Source organism: Pelodiscus sinensis, chromosome 7, assembly GCF_049634645.1.
Source record: "Pelodiscus sinensis isolate JC-2024 chromosome 7, ASM4963464v1, whole genome shotgun sequence".
Taxonomy (NCBI): domain Eukaryota; kingdom Metazoa; phylum Chordata; order Testudines; family Trionychidae; genus Pelodiscus; species Pelodiscus sinensis.
In genome coordinates this window covers 26109019-26133545 of record NC_134717.1, presented here as the reverse complement: position 1 = coordinate 26133545, position 24527 = coordinate 26109019, and the positions used below count along the sequence as shown (strand labels likewise).

At 42.2% G+C, this 24527-nt stretch overlaps 1 protein-coding gene across 1 annotated transcript in view; it reads right to left on the bottom strand.

Annotated features, from left to right (window-relative positions):
- Positions 1 to 24527, bottom strand: part of EPC2 (enhancer of polycomb 2) — a 122018-nt gene that overhangs the window by 23394 nt on the left and 74097 nt on the right. Inside the window, exons 7-10 of the mRNA XM_006135681.2 lie at positions 14016 to 14204; positions 12262 to 12351; positions 8392 to 8537; positions 7947 to 8290 (exon numbers count right to left, since the gene is read on the bottom strand). Of these exons, the coding sequence (XP_006135743.1) occupies positions 7947 to 8290; positions 8392 to 8537; positions 12262 to 12351; positions 14016 to 14204 (769 nt within the window). The remainder of the gene's footprint in view (positions 1 to 7946; positions 8291 to 8391; positions 8538 to 12261; positions 12352 to 14015; positions 14205 to 24527) is intronic.

Here is a 24527-nt window from a genome sequence, read left to right as displayed (position 1 = left end):
AGAGTAGATACAGGTAAAATGTAGAATTGGATGGAATAGGACAATGCTGTCTAACATCCATCTGTCCAACATTATGGCAGACCCCACTCCTGGGGCAAGGTCATTTCTTAAATTCAAGCTCTCTAGATGTGGGTCTCAACCATTCTGACAAATTTGCTGACATATTGTAGAAGCATGATGCACTGCTAAGGAGGAAGCTATGCTACTCAAACTGCCTAGAATGACAGATTGGCAATGTTGGGAATGATGTAGCCTGTGGTACAGGGGTGGGCTGTAAAACCCTAGGAGTGCAAGGTGGCCTTTGAATTTCTGAAAGAGTGTAAACTACTGTCCGTTCACCACAAAATAGTTCAATGCCCTCAAAAGGTAAGTCCTGGGTTGTGACCTGAATTTCCCTAGGGAAAACACATGGCTTTAAACCAGGATTCTCTGTGCATCACCATTGCTGAGACCACAGATCTGGCTGTGGTGTTGACAATATTTAATGGACTTGTCTGATTATTTCTGAGCCACTCCCAGATGTCACATGGAAGTTTTGAGAGTGAGGATGTCATTCTATCCTAGGTCAAGTAGTCATATCTGGACAGTAGGGGCTGGCAATTTGCCGCTCGCAGTTGTAGTGAGGCAGATTTTTCTCCATGGTGCAGTATCCTTGCGGGTCTTTGTCTTCTCCACTCTTGTCTTTGAAATCCATCTGAGAGACAGGATGTTGTATGATGCTAGCTTGCCCGCTACGAGGACACTACTGCTCATCTCATCTGGGTTTAAAGAGACCACTATATATTTCTCCAGAAGATGAACTTACACGTCCTTGTAGAAAATGGTAGGTACACCAACATATGAGACTCTTCTTAACACAAGATGTCCCTACGGGTGTATATCTTTCAATGGAAATCCGTCCATAGTGAGACAACAGGCTTGAAGCCTACAATTTTCCAATTAGTCATGTGGAGCAGCCCTGTAAAGAAGAGAGTGGGCTCAGAGAATCTGTTCATCAATTCTCAGCTCAGGCAAGATTCATTCAAGGTGGTTGTATACAAGTGAATCAGAAGAGTACTGAAGTGTTTTGGGGTGGGGTTTTTTTTTTTTTTTTTTTTTAAGATTTAAGATAATTTAACCAAAGTGAAAAACTAGTGGGTCAGACAATTGCCATGTTCTGTCTTGTTGCCACAGAAGAGCAAACAGAATTGAGAGAGGGACAGAGCTGCCCCACCCTTTATGTTGCCTTTGAAAGGTAGCACAAGGAAACACAGAGCACTTGTGCAGCCCTAACAGACTCCGATATTCAAATGACTCCAATCTCATGTGCTTAAGGTCACTGGCACGTACAGAAGGATCCACAGAGGACAACTCAAGAAAGAAGTTACTCACCTTCGTACAGTAACAATGGTTCTTCGAGATGTGTCCTCATGGGTATTCCACTGTAGGTGTCGGGCTTGTCCCGGCGCCGCAGATCAGAGACTTTCAATAGTTGCAGTCAGCCCGGCCGCACATGTGCAGTTAGCGTCTTGCGCCATTCGCACCCTTTGATTGCAGCAAGCGGCCCAGCTCCCGCCAGTTCCTCTAACCACTCTGTTATTGTAATGAGAAATAGACCAAGACTCTGGAGAGAAGGAGGACGGGACGTGGAGCACCCACGGGGACACATCTCGAAGAACCATCGTTACTGCACGAAGGTGAGTAACATTTTCTTCTTCGAGTGGTCTGTAGGTGACTACATAGCAGTACTCACAATTCGCTTCAGAGTCAAGGCTTGTCAATGACAGAGTACCACTGAAGCCACAGAGGAATCAGTGGCCCACAACTGCACTATAGCATAATGGCTCATAAATGTGGCATTCGATGACCATGGAGCTGCTCTGCAGATGTCACGCAAAGGGACCCCCCGCATGAAGGCTGCTGACGTAGCCATAGCTCTTGTGGTGTGTGCTTTCGGGGAATTTGGAAGGTTTCTGTTGCAAATGGAATAGCAGGTAGTAATGCATATTACTACGAGTTTCGCAATGCGTTGAGATGACAGGGGATTACCTTTAGACCGGTTTGCTAGTGATACTATTAGGCGGTCTGATTTATGCCTGTCCCATGTTCTATCAATATAGAAAGCAATTGCTCGACGTATGTCGAGGGTATGTAGGAGCACTTCTCGTGCAGAAGCATGGGGCTTCAGACAGAATGAACATAGTACAATTGATTCATTGACAAATGTAGGGTGAGCCTGCAATATCACTGAATCGTTGGTAAAAGACGCGTATGGTGGCGTAGCCATCAAGGCTTCCAGCTCACTAATCCTGCGTGCGGATGTGATTGCCAATAGAAAAACCACTTTGACGGTGAGCATGTGCAGAGAAGTTGTAGCTAATGACTCAAAGGGAGGATACATTAGGGTATCCAGCACCAAGTCCAAGCTCCAGGTGGGTGGAGGCGGCCTGCATGGGGGATTGAGACTTGTCAACCCTTTCCATTAGTCTTTTTGTGGTTGGATGAGCCAATACCAAAAATGCTTCTATAGAACGGTAAAAGAAACTGATTGCTACCAAATGAATTCTCCAAGAGGAGATAGAGAGACCTGATTGTTGAAGGTAAAGAATGTAATAGGGGTGGTGCATATGAGGATCTGGTGTAGTAGTTGTGATGCATGAGTCAATCTGTTTATCCGAGCACCAGGCTACAAATATCCTCCATTTAGCAAGGTATGTTGTTCTTGTAGATTCTCTCCTGCTATGCATTAATACTGTCTTTACTTGTTCCTAACAGAGCTCCTCAGCCACTCTGACCCAGCTAGGAGCCATGCCATTAGATGTAGAATTTCTGGTCTCGGGTGAAGGAGAGAGCTGTGGTTCTGAGACAGCAGGTTTGATAGGAGGGGAAGAGGGGAGGGTGGTTGTAACGACATCCAACATAGAAAGGGATACAATGGTTGCCTCGCCCATGCTGGGGCTATGAGGATTACTTGTGCTGATTTTCTCTAACACTCTGAGTATCAGTACAGTTGGGGGAATGCATAGAGCAGGGGCATATTCCAACGAATCAGGAATGTGTACTCTAGGGATCCCTTCCCAATTTCCGCTCTTGAACAATAGTGGTGACACTTCTTGTTCTCATAGGTCACAAACAGGTCTATCTCTGGAGACCCCCAAAGGCGGAAGATGGTGCGAAGTATGTTGGAACCAATCTCCCACTCGTGATAATGTGGGAAAGGTCTGCTGAGTGAATCTGCCACCTCATTGCTCCTGCCAGGTAAGTATGATGCTACTAACGTGATGTCGTTTCAAATGCACCAATTCTACAATAAGACTGCCTCCGCACAGAGCGATCAGGAGCATGCCCCTCCCTGTCGATTTATATAATACAGTGTTGCAATGTTGTCTGTCAAAACCCTGACGGTTGTGCCGGCAAGGTAAACACGGAAGTGCTTGCATGCATGGAATACTGCCCTGAGCTCGAGGAGATTTATGTGGAGGAGAGACTCAGAGATTGACCACTTGCCCTGAACTGTCATGCCATTCATATGGGCGCCCCAGCCGGTGAGGGACGCGTCTGTGATCACTTGATTCAATGGTTGTGGCTGGTGGAACGGAACGCCTGCCATGAGATTGCACGTTTTGGTCCACCACAACAAGGATGCACAGACATGGGTAGGAGGAGTTACAATCTTGTGAATGCTGTGTTTTGACAGAATATATACCGATGCCAGCCAATGTTGAAGACAATGGAAGTGAAGTCTTGCATGTTGAACCACGAACTGACTGTGCTGGCTGGCTCAGCAGGAAGAGAGTGGGTGGGAGACGCTCTCATCTTTTTAGGCACGGCTATGTCAGGGGAAAAAGCCCTGCGCTTCTGCATCACAGCCAACTGTGGTCTCGACATTGGGCCATTGTCCGTTTGGAGTGACTTATCAAATAAAATCATTTTGAGGCGCACTTCTCTGTTCCAGCATGCCCTAGCAGTTGGTTTGCAGCAATGGGCACACTACTGCAGGACATGCGCCCTCCCCTAAACAGCTGATACATGCCAAGTGACCATTAGAGGCTGGCATGGACTCGCGACAGAGGGAGCATTTCTTGAAACCTGGTGATCCAGGCATGTTGAAGTAATCGCACTCCCAGAGAGTTTTAGTTGTGTCTCATGTGAAGGAAACTTTTGAAAGCGGTACAAGAGCTACTACTTTAAAAACAGTGAAGCCGTAATGCCTCAACGAAACAGTTTTTTTTTTTTAAACAGGCAAGAACTTCAGCAATAACTAATAAACAACTAACTAAATCTATCTTTACAACTATGTTTATAGGATCCTGACTGGATGAGAACAGATGAGCTCCGTCTGCAGCTGAGGATGGTTGAGAGGAACTGGCGGGAGCCGGGCTGCGCACGACAATCAAAGGGCGCAAATGGTGCAAGACGCTAAGTGCGTATGCGCAGGCTGGCTGACTACAGCTATTGAAAGTCTCCAATCTGCGGCGCTGGGACAAGCCCGACATCTACAGTGGAGCACCCACAGGGACCACTCGAAGAAGAACTAGAAGTTACATCTAGGTACTAGAGATGTTAAAAAGTAAGTAACAGTAACAGTGTAATTGTTTTAAAATTTCAGTAGTTACACAGTTAAACATGCAGGAGAAGTCAACTCCTATCTGCCTCCCCACACTACTGCATCTATATCAGAGGCAGCAGCATGAGGCAGCAGGCTTTTAAAGCTGGCTCCCTATGCATACTGGCTCCCACCTCCCACCCTGCGCTGCTGCCTCTAATACAGAGGTAGCAGCATGGGGCAGCAGGAGGCTCGCTGGGAGCCAGCTTTTAAGCCAGCTCTTTGTGAGCCTGTGTGCAACCATGAATGTTATCCCTGGCTCATTGGTTAACCGATACATTTTTACATCCTTACTAGGTACTGGATGCCATTCATACATGTCAAAATTTGGGGATTGGGAGGGAATTGAAAACACAAGTAAGAATTCCAAAATAGTCAACAATTGCTCACAAACAGTCCCATCAAAATTTGCTTCACCAAAGTTATACAAGATTATGACTTTCCACAAAAGCGACAAACTGTCATTTCATGGGATGAAAATAATGCATCAGTTATTCATGACTATCATCTAGATACCACCGACAATTGTTCTTGTGTAGATAACAAATGATGGCCATACTGGGTCAGATCAAAGGTCTATCTAGCCTAATATCCGGTCTTCCGACAGTGGCCAATGCTAGATGCCTCAGAGGGAGCGAACAGAAACAGGTAATCATCAAGTGATCCCTCTCCTGTCATCCATTTCCAGGTCCTGACAATCAAAGGCTAGGGGACACTACTCCTACCGACCCTAGCTAACAGCCATTGATGACCTATCCTCATTGAATTTATCTAGGTCTTTTTTGAATCATGTTGACATCCTGGCCTTTACAACATTCTCTGGCATGGAGTTCTACAGGCTGACTGTGCATCTGTGTAAAGAAGTACTTTCTTTTGTTTGTTTTAAACATGATTTGTATTCATTTCATTTGGTGACTCGTAGTTCTTATGTTATGAGAACAAGTAAATAACTTTTCCTTATTCACTTTCTTCACACCAGTTATAATTTTATAAATCTCTATCATATACCCCCTTAGTCGCCTCTTTTCTAAGATGAAAAGGCCCAGTCTTTTTAATCTCTCTTCATATGGGACCTGTTCCAAATCCCCTAAATTTTTCTTGCCCTTTTCTGAACCTTTTCCAATGCCAATATATATATATTTTTAGATGAGGTGACCACATCTGTATGCAGTATTCAAGATGTGGGTGTACTATGGATTTATATAGAGGCAATAAGATAATCTGTCTTATTCTCTATCTGTTTTTTCATGATTGCAAACATTCTGTTTGCTTTTTGACTTCCACTGCACACTGAGTGGATGTTTTCAGAGAACAATCCACAATGATTTTAGTTGTAGCTAAATTAGTCCCCATCATTTTGTATATATAGTTGGGATTATTTTTTTTATTGTACATTACTGTACAGTTATCAACATTAAATTTCATTTGCCGTTTTGCTGCCCAATCACTGAGTTTGGTGAGATCTTTTTGAAGCTCTTCAAAGTCTGCTTTGTTCTTAGCTATCTTGAGCAATTTAGTATCATCTGCATTTTTTGCCACCTCGCCATTAACCCCTCTCTCCAAATCATTTATAAATAGGTTAAACAGGACTGGTACCAGTACAGAACCTTGGGGGACACCCTAGTTACGTCCCTCCACTCTGAAAACTTACCATTTATTCCTACCCTTTGTTTCCTGTCTTTTAACCAGTTATCAATCCATGAAAGGACCTTCCCTCTTATCCCATCACAACTTACTTCACTTAAAGAGTTTAGATGGGGGACCATGTCAAAGGCTTCCTGTAAATCTAAATAATCTATATCCACTGCTTCCCCCTTTGTACACATGCTTGTTAAATCTCTTAAAGAACACTAGTAGATTAGGAAGGCATCATTTCCCTTTAGAGAATCTACACTGACTATTCCCTAACAAATTATGTTCATCTACGTGTCTGACTATTCTTAACTATAGTTGCAACTAATTTGCCCAGTACTGACATTATATTTACTGGTCTGTAATTGCCAGGATCACATCTGGAGCCCTTTTAAAATATTGGTGTCACATTAGCTATCTTCTAGTCATTAAGTACAGATATTTTAAAGGATAGGTTACAAACTATAGTTAATAGTTCCGCAATTTCCCATCTGAGTTCTTTTAGAAATCTTGGGTCAATGTCAGCTGGCCCTGGTGACTTGTTACTTTTAAGTTTATCAATTTGTTCCAAAACCCCTTCTAATGACACTTCAATCTGGGACAATTCCTCAGACTTGTTACCAATAAAGAATGACGCAGGTTCAGAAATCTCCCTAACATCCTCTGATATGAAGACCGAAGCAAAGAATTCATTTAGTTTCTCTGCAATGACCTTGTCATCTTTGAGTACTCCTTTAGTATCTCAGTCATCCAGGGACCCCACTGGTTGTTTAGCAGGCTTTCTGCTTCTGATGTACTTAAAAACACTTTGCTATTACTTTTTGAGTTTTTGGCTAGCAGTTCTTCAAACTCCTTTTTGCCTTTCCTTATTATATTTTTTACACTTAATTTGACAAAGTGTATGCTCCTTTCCATTTTCCTCACTAAGATTTAACTTCCACTTTGTAAATGATGCCTTTTTATCTTTCACTGCTTCTTTTACTTGGTTAAGCCAAGCCACAGAGGCACTTTTTTGGTTCTCTTACTGTATTTTTTAATTTGGGAGTATACATTTAAGTTGGGCCTCTATAATAGAGTCTTTGAAAAGTCTTCAAGCAGCTTGCAGGTATTTTACTTTGAATGACAGTCAACACAATGAGTGACAGTCACTGCGGATATATTATACTTCAAGAAATATTTCATCAGAAACTTCCTACTATATAATTCACACTAATGCAGTCAATACATACATATGAAACAGTTATTGTACTGCTATTACAATGCCAGCTCTTTATATAAACAAATTCTTGATACTTTCTTCCTTCTTCAGCAGGATACAAAAGCCAAAAGAACAAGCCCTTTAAAATAAATGCTGCTTTGCACTTAGAAGGTAAATTTTTCATTCTTTACACAGTGGTTCAGCTAACAAGATATGTTCATAACTCTCAATCTCAGCAACTGGAGTGTAGCGCAGCAGCACTGAGTCATAGGTAATTCCTGTCTTTTGATCCATGAATACCAAAATCTGCATTTCTTAACACATTATCTGGCCCTTTATACAAATATTTTATAGGAACTTGAAAGTTTGTTTCTGTGAAGATTTTGTGCACCTCTTTAAAAAAAAATCCCACTGTTTTTACCTGTACTTGTCTGGTAACACATCCCCACTGATGATGGTGTCAGCCCAATCCCACATATAGTATAGGAGATGTAAATGTCAAGTTCCACAACAATTCAAATCCTTGCCTACCTGATATGCCATTCTTGCTGGTGTTCAATAAAGCTACAGATGCTGCAGAAACTCTTTTATTATTCACAGTCTGTCCTGGTTTCCTTGAGGTACATTCTTCACTATCACTGTCCTGTAAATTTAGTAGCCTTGGCTGGAAACACTGCAGTCGACATGATCGGATATTGCTTAATATTTCAGAAAGCGACAGTTTGTTTTCACAATGTTTATTGGAAGCATTGGTCCGTGAGAAATTAGAAGAAAAGTCTACAGTTTGGGAAGAGCTTGAAAAACTATTTAGCATTTCAGGGTCTATCTGTTTCAGGAGAGGATCATGTTCTGTAGATATTCGGTCCATTATAACCCTGATTTTAAAAGAAAAAAAACCAGACATTAAAAAGAGATCACACAACTGAAGGACGAAAGGGCTAAGAGGGCCAAAAGAATAAACGCAATACCACTCTACCTTCCACCCCTGCCAATTCGCCTTCTGGCAAATCCTATGCATCTTCTTGGAACCGTAAGGGTTGTGAGGCAATGCCTGTGCCTCAGCTTGTCCAATTCTGCCAGTTCTGAATTCTCACATGAATAATTAGTTTGGTCCAAACGAGGCTGCCGAGAAAAATAACATTCAATTTTGCAGAAATGTATAGCATTCGTTTTGAGTCAAGAAAACTATGAATTTATAATACTATTTCTTAAAAGTTAAGAAATGCAGACTGATCTAGAGATGCAAAATCTTGGTTAATTGGCTAACCGGTTGAACATGAAGTGTAGGCTGTTGAAGACAGGGGCTGCTCTGGGTGTCCAGAGCTGCCCATTTGCAATGTGCCTGGGCTGCCGTGAACAGGGACAGTTCCAGACACCTGGACGCTTACCAGTTAACCAGAACAGGTAAGCATCACCCTTACCAGTTAACCTTTCACTTCTCCAGTCTGATCCAAATAGTCAGCTCTTATGTTCTCAAACTAATAGTTCAGATCACAAAGCTAAGGGGCCAGACAACTCTTTTTTCAGTGAAAAAAGTATGCCTATGCCACAAAGAGATGGGAATTTTGTTCTGGTGGGGGATAGTGCCATAATATATTTATTTTCTTGATTGCACCAGAAAAAAAGTGCAATAAAAATCATTAATCTGATTAATGGAAGAGCAGAGGAGGAGGAAGTTGCAGCCAAATTTTTGGGGCTAACTGGACCTAATGACTAAATTTAGTAGTAAACCAGGGATGGCACTTGCTGCCAGCAGTCAGAATATTCAGCAAAACTGAAGAACAAATGAACCAACCAGCCACTAGGGAACTGGAGATGGATGCAAATGTACAACCCAATATCCTGATTAAGGGAAGGTATCTGCAAAGTAGAAAAGCTCTAGAGTAGTAACAACTGCAGAAACCTGGAAATCACCTAAGGCTACATAACTATGAGATGTACTCAAGAAAACCTATGGGAGAGAAAGAGGAACAAATTCAGAGAGTTTCATGACCCGCAGTGTCCAAAGAAGGAAGCAAGTCACTTGGGAGACTGTTGAGATACTTGAAGACTGGGCAACACACTTGTTCTACTTAGTCGAGATCTAAGAGCCTCCAGTAGACTTTTAGAGAGAGTACACATTCTATATTCTGAGTATAGTTAAAAAAAAGTTTTGTGTCTTCTGTACCAACCAACCCAGTTTGTTACAGGAAAATCATGTAATTGAATATGATGTCTTTTAAATACTTGTTATGTTTTAAGATTAATCTTACAAAAAGAAATTTGTCACTACCCAGCCTCCTATGTCTCAGTGAGACATGCAAAGAGAATGGATCCCTGTGTAGGTATGGTAGCAACTCTCCTCTAGGGTACTCTGTAGTAGATGCCTCAACAATATCTGGAGCAGCTGCCTAATGAGTTACCTTACTGCCACTGGATCTAAGGTGACATGGCACTACAAGATCAGTCTCAGTTCTGTCCCGCTATATGCATTAAAGGCTGATAGTGTTAAGCATCTACAACTATTAGTTATTTCAAAAGGAAGTTTTAAGTGATCAACACTTATGACTAACTGCCACTGTTTCAAACCAAGGCATCTGTCTCAAGCTCTGAGGATTGAGTCAGCCAGTTTCCAAACTATACTGGTATCATATTTTCCCTCTGGGATGCAGCAGCCTATGCACAGAACAGGAAGAAAAGTGCAAAAAGTTTCATAGATAACTTGCGTAATAATGGGATACATGGCTTTCATATGTTAAGGCTCAGATAGCATGATGTATTTTTTCTTTTCTTGGTATTTCAAAATAATGAAAGAAGAACAGAATTGTATTATTTCGCATCTACGTCATTACTAAAATACTGACTTTACATTCTAGAAAAATCACAGAAGTATGCTATAAACATATGCTATACAAAACAGGTGAATATCTATAGGCTTAACAAAAATTAATTTCAGGAGCTGAAAATAAAACATTTTGGCAGATATTTCTTTAGTTTGTGCTGATGTGTATTTCAAATGCTAATTATTGAACTTATTTCTCCCATCCCTACACAGCTGAGGCGGTATGTCAACTCTTATGGTTGGACATTTTTCTAAAATGCTTCAAGTTTGAAGGCTGATGTACTACCTACGTCTAGGAGGTTATACGACACCATCAAAGAATTTTGTATTCTTTAAAAAGCAGGATAATCTCAAAAGAAATTCACTTAGTATTAATACATTTTGATGTAACCCAGGAATGTACAACACTAGGCATTTTTATAAACATACAGTTGTCTTTCTTGGAGTGACAATTTTTCTGATGAATATTGTTTAAAAAATTAAATAGTCCTTTTACAGCTCATTTGATGTGTGCCTCTCCATGATAGGGAGAGAAGGGCTGTCATTTAGGCTATGTCTACACTACGAATTTTCTCGGCAAAACGGTGCTAATGAGGGATTCGTTTGCATGAGTCACGATTTCATTTGCATATTTTCTGCTGATCCGTTTTTGCGCAAAAACAAGCAGTGTGGACGTTTTCTTTTTGTGCAAAAAACCCTTTTCCCGCAAGATGGGTAAACCTCTTTTTTGGGGGCACAAGGATCTTGCAGGAATAGGGGTTTTTACAAAAAGAAAACGTCCACACTGCTTGTTTTTGCACAAAAACCCCAGCGTAAAAACGGATCAGCAGAAAATTTGCAAATGAGATCACAAATCGTGCAAATGAGTCCCTAATTAGATATTTTGGTGAGAAAACTCATAGTGTAGACATAGCCTTATAGTTTGTCCAGTTACTGAATAATTTTGGGAAATCAAGAATGAGAGGCATAGTTATCTTCCCCACTGTGAATTATCTGGTGCTTCAACTGAGCCAATTTTCATGCTGTCTATTCTAAACAATTCAGGCACCTTTTACAAGTTTTATGATTTTCCATATAGAATGTTACAAAGACATTTCAAAAATAATCTAGTTGTCTTCTGTATTTTAAAATTCAGTTATTTGAAGCAAAAAAAAGAGCATAATTAATGAAAATTTACATACAGATGTCAGATTAGCATTCAAGAAAGAACTGCTAAAAGGAAAATTACTCTATTTTAAATATTCACTGCAATTTATTTAAACAGAATCTTGATATAAAAAATAAATCTCTATTAACTGTAAAAAGTTCTTCGACTTAAGTAGATTTATACAGCAATTACAATAAATAATATTATTTTAGTAATTTCTGCATGTGTACTCTTAGATGACTCTACATAGTTTCACAATTTAAATCTCCGGAGTTGTCCTAAATATTAACAAATCTAAACCAGAATTTCTCAGGACTTGCCCACACAAACATTTACTTTGCATTTGAAACAGGATTAGATCAAAGCACTTTAACTATCAGTGCACATCAGCAGGGTCTATATGAACAGTTAGAACACAGGAAACTTTGGCAAGACAGATTCACATCCCACCTTATTTGCGTAGACAAGCACTTAAATAACTGTGTTATCAAATGGCATTTCCAGGGTGCTAACTTAGAACCCTTTATATTTGTACCACAATAAGAAGGCTGGGGCAGGGGGAAAATGTAGCTGGGAGAATCGGAAAAAGCAAAATTCTGTGTTGCAGTGATGTTTAATTTGATTAGCTAGAAGTGCTATAGATTATCCTGAGCACCCACTAAATGTCCAATAAGAAAGCAGGGGAGATTTAATATTTAAAATAGAAAAAAGTTAAGTCTAAAATGAAAGGCTGTTGTGAAGATTTTCTTTGGGATTGAGCTAACATTTATCTAAAAATTTGTCTAACAACTGTCTAATTGCTTAGGCCAGAGAGAAACATTCCCCTTAACATTAGCATGCTGCCAGTAAACTACTAATACAACAACAAAAATTCTTACAGCATAATACTGGCATCCCACTCTTCTTCTGAAAGCGCAAGATCCATCGGGATCATTTTCTTCTTCAGGTTCCGATACTGGTGATGGTATCTAAAGCACAAGCAAATTCAGATGGGATGTGTCAGTATACACATTTAAATGGTTAACCAATGAGCCTGGGCTCATCAGTTAACCTTCACAGTTACATCCAAGGCCCTCTTTCTCCTCCCCGCTAAAGGAGGGGGGGTGGAAGGAGGAGGGAGCCTGTGTTCGCAGGAAGCTGACTTTTAAGCAGGCTCCCCACGAGCACTGGCTGCTGGAGAGTTGCCTGCCCCCTGCACTGCTGCCTCTGATACAGGGAGGTTCCAAAGAGTACGGAGAGAGGCTGTTCACAGTAGTGACGGATGGCAGAACAAGGAGCCATGGTGTCAAGTTACAGTAGGGGAGAGGTCTAGGTTGGATATTAGGAAAAACTATTTCACTAGGGGTGAGGGGGCTAAAGCACTGGAATGGGTTACCTAGGGAGGTGGTGGAATCTCCATCCCTAGAGGTTTAAGTCCTGGCTTGACAAAGCCCTGGCTCGGATGACTTAGTTAGGACTGATCCTGCTTTGGGCAGGGGGCTGGACTCGATGACCTCCTGAGGTCTCTTCCAGCCCTAGGATTCTATGATTCAGTGTGCAGGAGAGAGAAGGGAAAGGAGACGGACAGGTGGCTCTGCAGGAGCTAGTACTGGTGGGGAGCCAGCTTAAAAGCTGGCTCCCCACCAGCACTGGCTCATGCCTACTCCCCTGCGCCTGTCTCTGATACAGAAGCAGCAGCGTGGTGGGGAGGGGTGGTTCCCTCAACACAGTTACTCATTTCAGTAGTCATATATTTACAAAACAAAAAAAACAAAATAACCCATGCTATTTCACAGGCCTCTAAGCCACTTATAATTAATAATAGTCATAAGCAATTAACTGCGTTGAGTAATGCTACTCTGCATTTATATAATGCTTTGTATTCAGAGATTTTCAAATAGCTTACAAAAATGGATAAAAAATACAAATTTTTTTGGAGGGGGGACAAGGCACAGATAATTATGTCAACATTTCCAGGGTAAAATAATAAATCAGTGGGAGGATCAGCAATAAAACCAGATCTCCTAACTCCTAGTCTTGTGCTTAATTCACTGGGGATCACAGCTGTCATCCTAAGTTATTTATTTTAACACTTAAAATGGAGAAAAAAATCTTACCAGAAACATTAGAAAAATCTAAAACAGATGAGATATCATTTCCAATATAAATCTATAATATACTATTTTTGTAGCAGCGTGTGTCAGAAAAACAGATGGTGGAAGAGGGTCCTCCAAATGCAAGGGCACAAATAGCTACACAGAATTCACTAAAATGCAGTGCATTTGAGACAAAATCTGGATGACCATAAAACAAGTTCTCATAATGGGAAATTATATAGTGCTCTTCTTTAGTGGATCTCAAAGCTTTTTTGAAAGTTGGTTTAATAAAGAATATAACGTATATCTATTTTCCCCCAGTCACCTCCTCTAATTGCTAAGCCTCTCTGTCCTTGTCAAAAATACTGAACCAACCTCAATTATTTTACATGGGCATGTTATGTGAGGGTTTATCTAAACCTAACTTTTATTCACCATTTCTTATCAGGAGAACCATATATCCACTTCTGAGGCTAGGTCACTTAAAGAGAAATCAATTTTGATTTTTTCTCTACTTGTAAGTAAATTACTTGTATTTTAGTTTAGTTAAAAATTACCTGTGGAAAATCATCTTCATCTGAACTGTGGAAGTCATACTGTTTTATGTCACTTTTACTGATAACAGGCAACGGTTCAGTAGTGGGCTGCTGAGGAGTTATTACACTCTCTAGTTTAGGCTTCTTTGGATACTTCTTCTTTTGACGGACATCTGACGCCTCTTCCTTTAGAGATGGGTGATGAGGATGCTGTTCGTATAGCAGACAAGAAAGAAAACAAAGTATTTCTTAATTCATTAAAACTACTCTACTCTTTTCATTAAGCATATACTTGGGAAGCCATTATTGCAATCGCAGAGCTAAACAAAGGACCACTGAAATATCTTTTTAGAATTCAAAAGGAACGGGAGGTGTGGATTTTTTGGACCAACTGATTTAACACCCTATAGTTCAGTGGTTGGCAATAATTTTTGACCAGGGACCACTTCAGAAATGTTTGAAGTGGCCCCAGGCCACTTGGGAAGGGGGAGGGAGGTGCCTCAAGTACAAGGAGTGGGACTAGGGTACTTCTGTGCTTCCCCCCAACAGACCCTGAGGTTTGGGGGTGGGGAGGTGCGTAAAGTCTCCTTAGAGAGAACCGCCAGCTGTTCTGAACACCTAGCAGTTCCCTCTATGGTCCATGCCCCTGGTAGTAGGAGATTTCACGTGACCCCCTACCCAGGTCAATAAGGGCTTTCTAAGCACCACACACTTTGGACAGGGGCAGGGTGGGAGGAGACTTTGCGCGCTTCTCCCTGCCCCCGGGCCCTGATTGGCCTGGGGACAAGGGCAGCATGAAATCTCTCGCTCCTTGCTCTTTGGCACGCGGCGCTTAGAATCAACTGCCAGGATTGTCTCTAAGAGCTGCCCACCCCCCCGTTCATAGGCCCTGAATGGCGAGCAGCAGGACCTCCGCAACCTTGGTGGGCCGGATTCAGCCTAAGGAGGCCCTTTTGCGCACCCCGACTATAGCTCAAAAACCCATTCAGGTTGTTTCCAAAACTCAGTATCCTAAACCACAAAATTCTCATAAATATTTTAAAAATTGTTTGAGATGTGGAATAAAGAATGGTGATGTGGGTTTATTTAATTTATTTTTAATTTCATCACTCAATTACCTTTTATTTAGAATACAGTGCTAAAGATATTACTATTTCATCCCAGAAGCTTATTTCATCAAGATTCATCTCAAGTATGAAGCTTGATCAGAATCAAAAACTTTACTCAAAAATAAATACTTCACAGCAGTAGTTGAATTTCAGAACTTTCAAGATGCTTTAAAACTTTCACAGATGCTTATTCTCAATCATTCAAATAAGACACAGTTTGGCTATTAGGGAAGCAAGTTCTTTTAAGACTTTGACTTGTCAGCACCAATGGTGGATTGTAGCTTATGTAAACAATGGAAGTCAGTTTAACAATTTATAATACACAGCACAATGGATAGGTATTTCAAAATGTGGTCTCCCTTTCTAGAATGATCAGGAGGAGAGCTCCCCAGTTAGCCCAATAGAATCTTTAGCCAGGTTCTCTGAATATTAACCTGACCCTACACAAATAAAAAATGTACTTTGTTTATAGTATACTGTAACTTTGCCTTAACTAAATGAACAAAATACACACAATACAAGGCAAGTAAATTCTTGTAACAGAATGAAAGTAACTGCCTGCAAGTAATTTAACTAACCAGTAGATGCCACTAATGTTAACTAAAATCAGTAAGTCATAGACATAGTGCTACATTAAGAAATTATTAAAAATTCAAGTCTAAGTTATATTTAACACACACACACACACACACACACACACACACACACACACCTGATTAAACAATTGAAATAAACATTAAAATCACTCAATAAAAACAGACCAAGAAATGAAAGTTCTACATGACCTATTTTTCCACAAGTGATGAAAACAAAGAAAAACACACCAAAAATCATATTCTGGAATAATTCTAGGAAGGAAACGTCAAACCACTTCAGAGTATCATAAATAAGGTTTTGACAAAAGCATTTTGGATATTTAATTTCTAAAAATTGTTTCATTATTATGAAATTGAAGTGGGTCCATAGCCTATATACTTTTACAAAAAGCAGGGTTTCTTTGACATACCTACTTCTTTCTTATGTACCAGAAAGAAGTTGTGACAGCAATCTATCCACTTTTAGTCCTCTTCCCACATTAAAACAACTTGACAACAGATGTGGTAATTTACTATATTTTAAATGTGTGGGTGCTGATGTCTGCCGCCTAATTTTTCTCTTTCTTGATGTGTCATTTCCTTTCAAAGCTCAGCAAAAGGAGAACCATCTGTCCAAACAGCATTCAATATGCAACACTTATTCTGCTTTGTCCCAAGTGGAAACAATAAAGCAAAAAGGAATTCCCATTTTCTTCCTCCCTCTACTTTCACCTCTTTTTTCTTCTCTTTCTTTGACTGAGGCCATGGAGGCCAACCAGTTTCAGGATTTCAGAGTTGCTCCTACTTTAAATCAGGTGCATAGGCAATAGAACTCCTCTATCTTTTCCTACTTTTCTATATTGATTTTTATACTATATAGAATTTAATTCTGTGCTCCACGATAATTAAATGTGATCTGGGACTAGAAGGACTTCTGGATTAAGAGGAAATATTAACAACTTGATCCTCTCCTGAATTACAAAATGCAGTTACCTAACTCTCATAACTTGTTCGAGATGTGCTGCTCATGTCCACTCTATTTATGTACGTGTACACTGTATGCATAGTAGTCTGAAGGTTTTTACTCTAGCAATACCACTTGGGCTGGCCATGGAGCCTACTTAAGTGGCTCCTACATGACTGAATATATAGGTTCCTGCTGACCAGCCACCCACTTCAGTTCCTTCTTACCTGAATAATCCAACAAATGGGAAGTAGGCAGAATTTGAAATGGACATGAGTAACACATCGCAAACAACAACAGTTATAAGAGGGAGGTAACCATTTCTTGAAGTGTTTGCTCATGTCCATTCTATGTAGGTGAATACCCACCTGTGTCACCAGAGACAGGGTTGGAGCTGGTTGTATCCTGCAATACTCCTCTACAGAAGGCTGCATGATCACTAGACTGATGGGAGTCTGCGTAGTATGAAGTAAAGGGTTGAACCAAGGACCAAGTGGCTGTTCTGCATATGTCCTGGATGGGCACTTGTGCAAAGAATGCAGATGACAATGCCCGAATTTTCATGGAGTGAACCAATAGTGCTGGGACTAATCCATACCAAGATGTGCTGGGTTGAGACTGGAAGCCCCTTCATTCTTCTGCTATTGAGACAAACAGCTGAGGAGACTTTCAAAATGGTTTTGTACACTCTACATAAAAAGCCAAGGCACACTGATATCTAAAGAGTGTGCATTCTCCATTACTGGAATGGGATTTGGGGAAGAACACTAGGAGAAAAATGACCTGTTTATGTGATACAGTGACATGAGTGAGACATGCAGGATGAAACTGGGACACTATCTTATAGAGAAATGCAGGATGAAATGCATAGTTGAACCTTGTCTTTGAAGAACGCAGGGGAGGTTGGGGCTTGAAGGGTTACTCTGTGGGGCAGGAATGTGAATCCTTAAGGACTTAAGGGTTGCCCGAAGTCCTTCGGATTACGTAGCCTTGAATCAGTTTGTTCTGTGAAGAAGCTATCAAAAGGGGAGTTCTTCTATGGTATTTTGGACCTCAGCTGGGAGTCCCAATGTCTGGAGCCAGGCGCTCCTGTCATGGAAATAGTCATAGCTATGGTGCATGTTGCAGAGTCCGCAGAATCCAGGGCATCTTGGTGGAAAGTGCAGGTAACCATTCTGCCCTCCTCTAAGATTGTGGAAAATTCTGCAGAAGCATCTACTGGTAGCAGCTCCAGAAACTTGACCAAGGAGGCAAAGGATTTTTAAGAATCCCTGCTTAGCACTGCGCATTCAGTGACAACATGAACCTGGAACTCCCCAATCACATAAGCATTGTGGTCAAAGAGGTCCAGCTTCTCCGGTATTCCTTACGATTGGTGGCATCCAGCAACAGTGTCCCCGGCTAAGGGTAAGTAAAAAGGTGTTCATATCCTTTTGACGGACAAAATATGGGCATTGTACCCTCTTCACTGTTGGTGATATAGATGCCAGAGACTGCCAAAGCACCTTAATAGTGTTAGCAACTGTCTTTATTGGGGCAGAGCCACTCCAGAGAGGCTTTCTGGGGTCAGCTTCTCCACCAGAGGGTTCAACTCCTCTGTAACCTCCTTGGAGTATAGATTGAGGTTCTGTGCCACCAGGTGAAGGAGGCCTTGATGAGCGTTGGCATCCATTGCAGGGAGGGAAGTGGTCATCACTGCTACTGCCTCGGGGCACTGGGTCCTCCAGTCTCTCCAACTACTTGCTGGCTAGTGTTATGGTATATTGAGCTGACATCATTAGTGTTTTGCTGTACTCTAGCCAATACCCCCAACACAAATATGTGAGGGCTGGGCTGTACGTGCCTAGACATGACCTTTACCCCAGGATGTCTGGAAAATGAAGCAGCCAATAGAGTCCCACAGGATACAGATTCCACCTAAGTTACCCTGGAGCAGATCCCACTGGATCCAGAAGAGCCACTGCTTGGGCCCCAGCTAATGGAGAGATCATGACATCTGTGGCGTGTTGCTCTGGAATGAGTGCTGGGATCTGGAGCTATGTCTACTCCACCTAGAGACACTGGATTCCATCTCCGAGTCCAATAAGTATTCTCATGCTGACCAGAATGGGGAAGAAGTCAACAGTGCTGGGGATTAATGCTTCAGCGTGGAGGAGCTGTGACTCAGCATTGCCTGTTTCCTCCAATGCCTAAATGGAGGAGGTCCCACCATAGTTACCGTGAAGGACAGGCACGTCGGTGCTCATGTAAACACAGGTAACTGTGCTATGGTATGTGGTGCCAGCATCAGCACCATTATAGTCAATGTCACATTCGGTGCCAAGGCACAAACCTCAAAAGGCTGAGGTGCCAGAATGCTGAACCTAGGAACTGCATCAGCTTGATCAAGTCCCTGGTTGCCCAGAACATGTCAGCTGTGGAAGAAAGACTCAGGTCTTCTTCCCCACTTCTTCCAGCACTGGGGAGTCGACTCTCAGAAGACTCAATGGCCCCCTGGGAACAGCTGGAATAGACAGCTGTGTGACCAGTGAGTAAGGTGTAGGGTGAACCAACTGAGGACTCCCCTTGCCCCAGCCCAATGACATGCTGTGCTGGTGAGCAGCCCCTAATCAGCCTTTGCATCTTGCTCAGCACTGGCGATTAAGAGTGATGCAGCATGCTGGTAACGGGCCTTGATGTCAGTGCTTCCTGGTAGCATCCTTCTTTGGCACTGGTGAAGGCCTCTGCATGCACTTACCTGCCCGATAACCCACCCCCAGGCACTTAGGACAGGAGTCCTGCACATCACTACATGGCATACATTTCAGACACTTTTTACAGGACTTACAGACCTGAGACCGAGTCATGACCCAGTCTGGTGAAAAAAAAAAAAAGGGATGGGGAAAAACCTATAACCAATAAACCTCAGTAAATTAAAACTAACAAGAGTAGGAAAAGAACTACAGGAAGAGGTGGCTAAGTTGAGGAGTATCCATGCCCATCTTCAACAGCAATTCCTTGAGAGTATTCATGTGCAGATATCCAAGACTGAGGAAGCTATCCAGTTACGGAGGACTGCTGGCACACCACCGGAGGAGAAGGAAATGGCTTTGTCACATGGAGGATACTGGAAGCTATTATTTCTGGCAGCAGGCAGTGCTCCATTCCTGCTGCCAACCCACCCATCAAGGTGGTGGTGAATTATTATTCTACACTGGCAATGCAAGATAAAAATTACACTAAGGCGTTCGAGGAGGAGCCATATACCTCCAAGACTGGGAAGGCTGCAGCCATTACTCCCAAGAGGAAATGTAGTAGGTGGTTGGAGGCTCTCCTCTGAGAGGGACAGACACACCCATCTGTCACCAAGGGTGTGTCTAGACTACATGCCTCCTTCGACGGAGGCATGTAGATTAGCCAGATCGGAAGAGGGAAATGAAGCCGCGATTAAAATAATCGCGGCTTCATTTAAATGTAAATGGCTGCCCCGATCTGCCGATCAGCTGTTTGTCGGCAGATCGGGGCAGTCTGGACGCGACGCGCCGACAAAGAAGCCTTTCTTCATCGGCACAGGTAAACCTGGTTTCACGAGGCTTACCTGTGCCGATGAAGAAAGGCTTCTTTGTCGGCGCGTCGCGTCCAGACTGCCCCGATCTGCCGACAAACAGCTGATCGGCAGATCGGGGCAGCCATTTAAATTTAAATGAAGCCGCGATTATTTTAATCGCGGCTTCATTTCCCTCTTCCGATCTGGCTAATCTACATGCCTCCGTCGAAGGAGGCATGTAGTCTAGACACACCCCCAGATATGGCATCCTGGAAGATATGCTGTCTATCAGAGACCCATATCCAAGATCTTATAGAGAGGAACTGAAGAGGAACATCTGGTTCTCTGAATACTCCTCCACGCTACTCATCCATTTGGACATTAATGATACTGCAAGGTATGACCGTAGCAAATGAGAAGTGAATATACAACTTCTGAGATATGGGTGAAAAGAGACTGGAGCACAGATGGTATTCTCTAATTATTCTGATCAAAGTTAGGGGCACAAGCAGAGATGGATGTATCCTGGAAGTGAATGCCTGGCTGGGAAGATGATGTTGCCAGGAGGGCTTTGGCTTCCTTGACCACATGATGCTGTTCCAGGAAGAGGCACTTCTAGGCAGAAATGGGGTCCACTTATCAAGGAAGAGGATGAGAGTATTTGGACACAGATTGGCTAACCTAGTGTGGAGGGCTTTAAACTAGGTTTGATGGGAACAGATGGCCAAAGCCCAAAGATAAGTCAAAGATAGGGAGACAGGTCAGAAATTGGGAGGGGACGCATAGGCTTTAATAGCAGAGATAAGAGAGACAACAAGACAGAACTAGGGGCCAAAATCAAATCAGTATCTTAACTGCCTGTATAATAATGTGAGAAGTATGAGGAATAAGCAGGAAGAACTTAAAATGCTAGTAAACAGACAACTATGACATAGCTGGCATCACAGAGATATGGTGAAAAATATGCATGACTGGAATATTGATATATAGAAGGGTACAACTTGCTCAGGAAGAACAGGCAGAAACAAAAGGAAGGAGATGTTCCCATATTAAAATGTATACACTAGGGGTATGTCTAAACTACACCCCTCTGCTGAAAGGAAGGATGTAGATTAGGCACATCGGTATTGCAAATGAAGCAGGGACTTAAATATCCCGTGCTTCATTTGAATAAAAATGGCTGCTGCTTTTTGCCGTCACAGCACTTTGCCAGCAAAAAGCGGTAGTCTAGACAGGGATCGGTTGACAAGGAAAGTCTTTTCTGACCGATCCCTTATGCCTTGTGCAATGAGGTTTACCTAGAGAATTACAGACAATCAACTTCATTTCTGTACTAGGAAAGAAAACTGAGCAAATAACTAAACAATCCATTATTAAACACCTAGAACATGGGTTCCCAAACTGGAGGGCGTGCCCCCCTGGGGGGGAGGGGTGTGAAGAAATTCCGGGGGGGGGGGGGGGGGCGAGAGGCAACCCATCCTCCTCTCAATCCCCCCTTCCCCTTCAAGTTTTGCTGCTTTGGGGGGGGGGGGGGGAGGGAGAGAAGGGAGTGAGGGTTTCTCAAAAATCAAAAAGGGGGCATGACGCCGAAAAGTTTGGGAACCACTGACCTAGAAGATAAGGCAGGGGTGGACAAGAGGCTGTCAGCAGGCCAGATTTGTCCCTCCAAGCTCTTTCATCCAGACTGCAGCAGCTCCCAGATGTGCCCCTTAACACATTGCCTGGGAGTCGCTGGGGAAGCACAAGCCCTTTCAACTCCTGCTATTTAAATGGATTGTGCCTGCTGGAAGGCTGCTAGGCAACACATTAGCAGCCACCCAGAGGGCACAAGCCCTTTAAATAGAAACATTTTAAAGAGCTTGCGCCTTGCAGGCAACACGTTAGCGGTGGGGCTAAGATCTGCGAGCCCGTTCAACTGCTTCTATTTAAAGGGCTCATGCCTTCCCCGCAGTTGCTAAGGTGTGAGCCCTTTAAGTAGAAGCATTCTATTTAATAGTGGCTCACAGCTCCTGGACCCATCGGTAATCCACTGCTTGCGAGACACTGAGGAGGTGCACACCCTTTCAACTCCTGCTACTTAAGGGTCTCGCTCCTTCCGCCCAAGGCCCTGCTCTTTCCGGTAGGGCCCGCAAGCACTTCCGAAACTTATGAAGTGCTCCCCCCCTTCAAAAATTATTGCCCAACCCTGTAATAAGATCATAAGTAACAGTCAGCATGGATTTGAAAAGAACAAATCACATCAAAACAACGTGATAGCTTTGTTTGATAGGATAACAAGACTTGTGGGTAAAAGGGAAGTAGAAGATGTGGTATACCTAGATTTTTTTTATATACTCTCATATAACCTTCCCATTAACAAACTAGGGAAATACAACCTAGATAAGGCTATTTTAAGGTAGGTGCGTAACTGGTTGGATAACCATTCCCAGCAAGTAGTTATCAATGCTGAAAGGGCATTAACAAGTGGGATTTCTCCAGGGATCACTTCTGGGACCAGTTTTATTTAATATCTTCATCAGTCATTTAGATAATGGCATAGAGAGTTTGCTTATAAAGTATGCAGATGATACCAATCTGGGAAGGGTTGCAAATGCTGTGAAGGGCAGAATTATAATTCAAAATGATCTGGACAAACAGGATAAATGGTCTGAGAAAAACAAAATGAAATTTAACAAGGACAAATGCAAAGTACTACACTTAGAAAGGAACAATCAGCTTCCACATACAAAACAGGAAATTACTGCCTAAGAAGGAGTACTGAAGAAAGGGATCGAAGGGTCATAGTGGACTGCAAGCTAAGTAGGAGTAAAAAATGTGATACTGTTGCAAAAAAAGCAATCACCGCTTTGAGATGCATTAATAGGAGTGTTATAAGCAAGACATGAGAAGTAATTCTTCTGCTCTACTTTGCATTGATTAGGCCTCAACTGGAGTACCGTGTCCAGTTCTGGGAACCACATTTCAGGAAAGATGTGGACAAATTAGAGAAGGTCCAGCGTAGAGATGTGAAGGATTAGTCGACTATCTGATAAGCAAATGCTTCTATCAGAGACAGCAAGGGCGGGGGAGGCGAAAGGGAGGGAGATGAGGGGGTACTTCAAAGCAGCAGTGCCATGTGAAGCCTTGAGCCAGACCTCAGGCTTCACGTTGCGCCGACACTTTCAAACTTTGCATGAAGCCTGGGGATAGCTCAGCTGTCCCCCTGCTGCACGCAGCATTTTACAGAAGCATCGCCACGTGAAGCCCGGGATCAGTGGGGGAGTCCCCAGCTGACACCGGGCTCCACAGGGTGCTGTTGCTTTGAAATGCCATGAGGCGCCTGATGCCAGGCTCCCTGCGGTGTTTCCAAGCAGCAACGCCACACCAAGCCCAGTGTCAGCTGGGGAGTCCATACAGTGCTTTCTAGGACTGCTACTACATTTCAAAGGCAGACGCGCTCTATCAACTAATTGAATAGTCGATGCAAAATGCATCGACCATTTGATTACTCAACTACTTGCAATTTTACATACCTAGTCCAGAGAAGAGTAACAAAAATGATTAATAGTCTAGAAAAAAATGACCTATGAGGGAAGACTGAAAGGACTGGGCTTGTTTAGTCTGGAAAAGAGAAGGACATAACAGCTTTAAGTACCTCAAAGTTGGCTACAAGGAGGGGGAGAAAATCATTCTCCGTAACCTCTGATGATAGGACAAGAAAAATTGGGCTTAAAATTGCAGCAAGGGAGGTGTAGCTTGGACATTAGGAAAAACTTCCTAACTGGCAGGGTGGTTAAGCACAGAAATAAATTATTTGAAGGGGGTGAGCATCAAGAAGAGACAAATTGTTTAGGAATTATTTTACCTCTTCAGGAGATCCATTAGATTCTGGAATGGATTCCCAATGTTGGAAATACCATGACATGGAAAGTTTAAAATTAGACAAACCATTCAAAATATCATAGGTGACCTGCAGTACATAGTTTTGTGCATACTAACCTAACTGCTATTTCAATTTAAGTTCAAGTCATAAATGTTCAGCACCAATCAGCATTTGATACAGGGCAAGAAAAAAAAAAACTAAAAATTTTCTCATCTAGAAATCAGGATAGCACTTATTTTTTTTAAAAGTAGTAAGACAAGTTTATGAAGGAATACCTGAATCTCTTATTCTATTCATGGAATAGCCCTTAAGAAATTACTTTAATTTAGGTCCTTCTTTACCAAGTATTTTACTTCTATTTTGCACAAAAGGTGAAAGGTATTCTCTAACGGAATATTCAGATATTTGTTCTACAATCCTTTGTGGGGTTCTGAATACCTGCTTTTGAGCAATCCAATACAAAGTAGAGGGAGATAACTCTACAGGATTTTATTTTC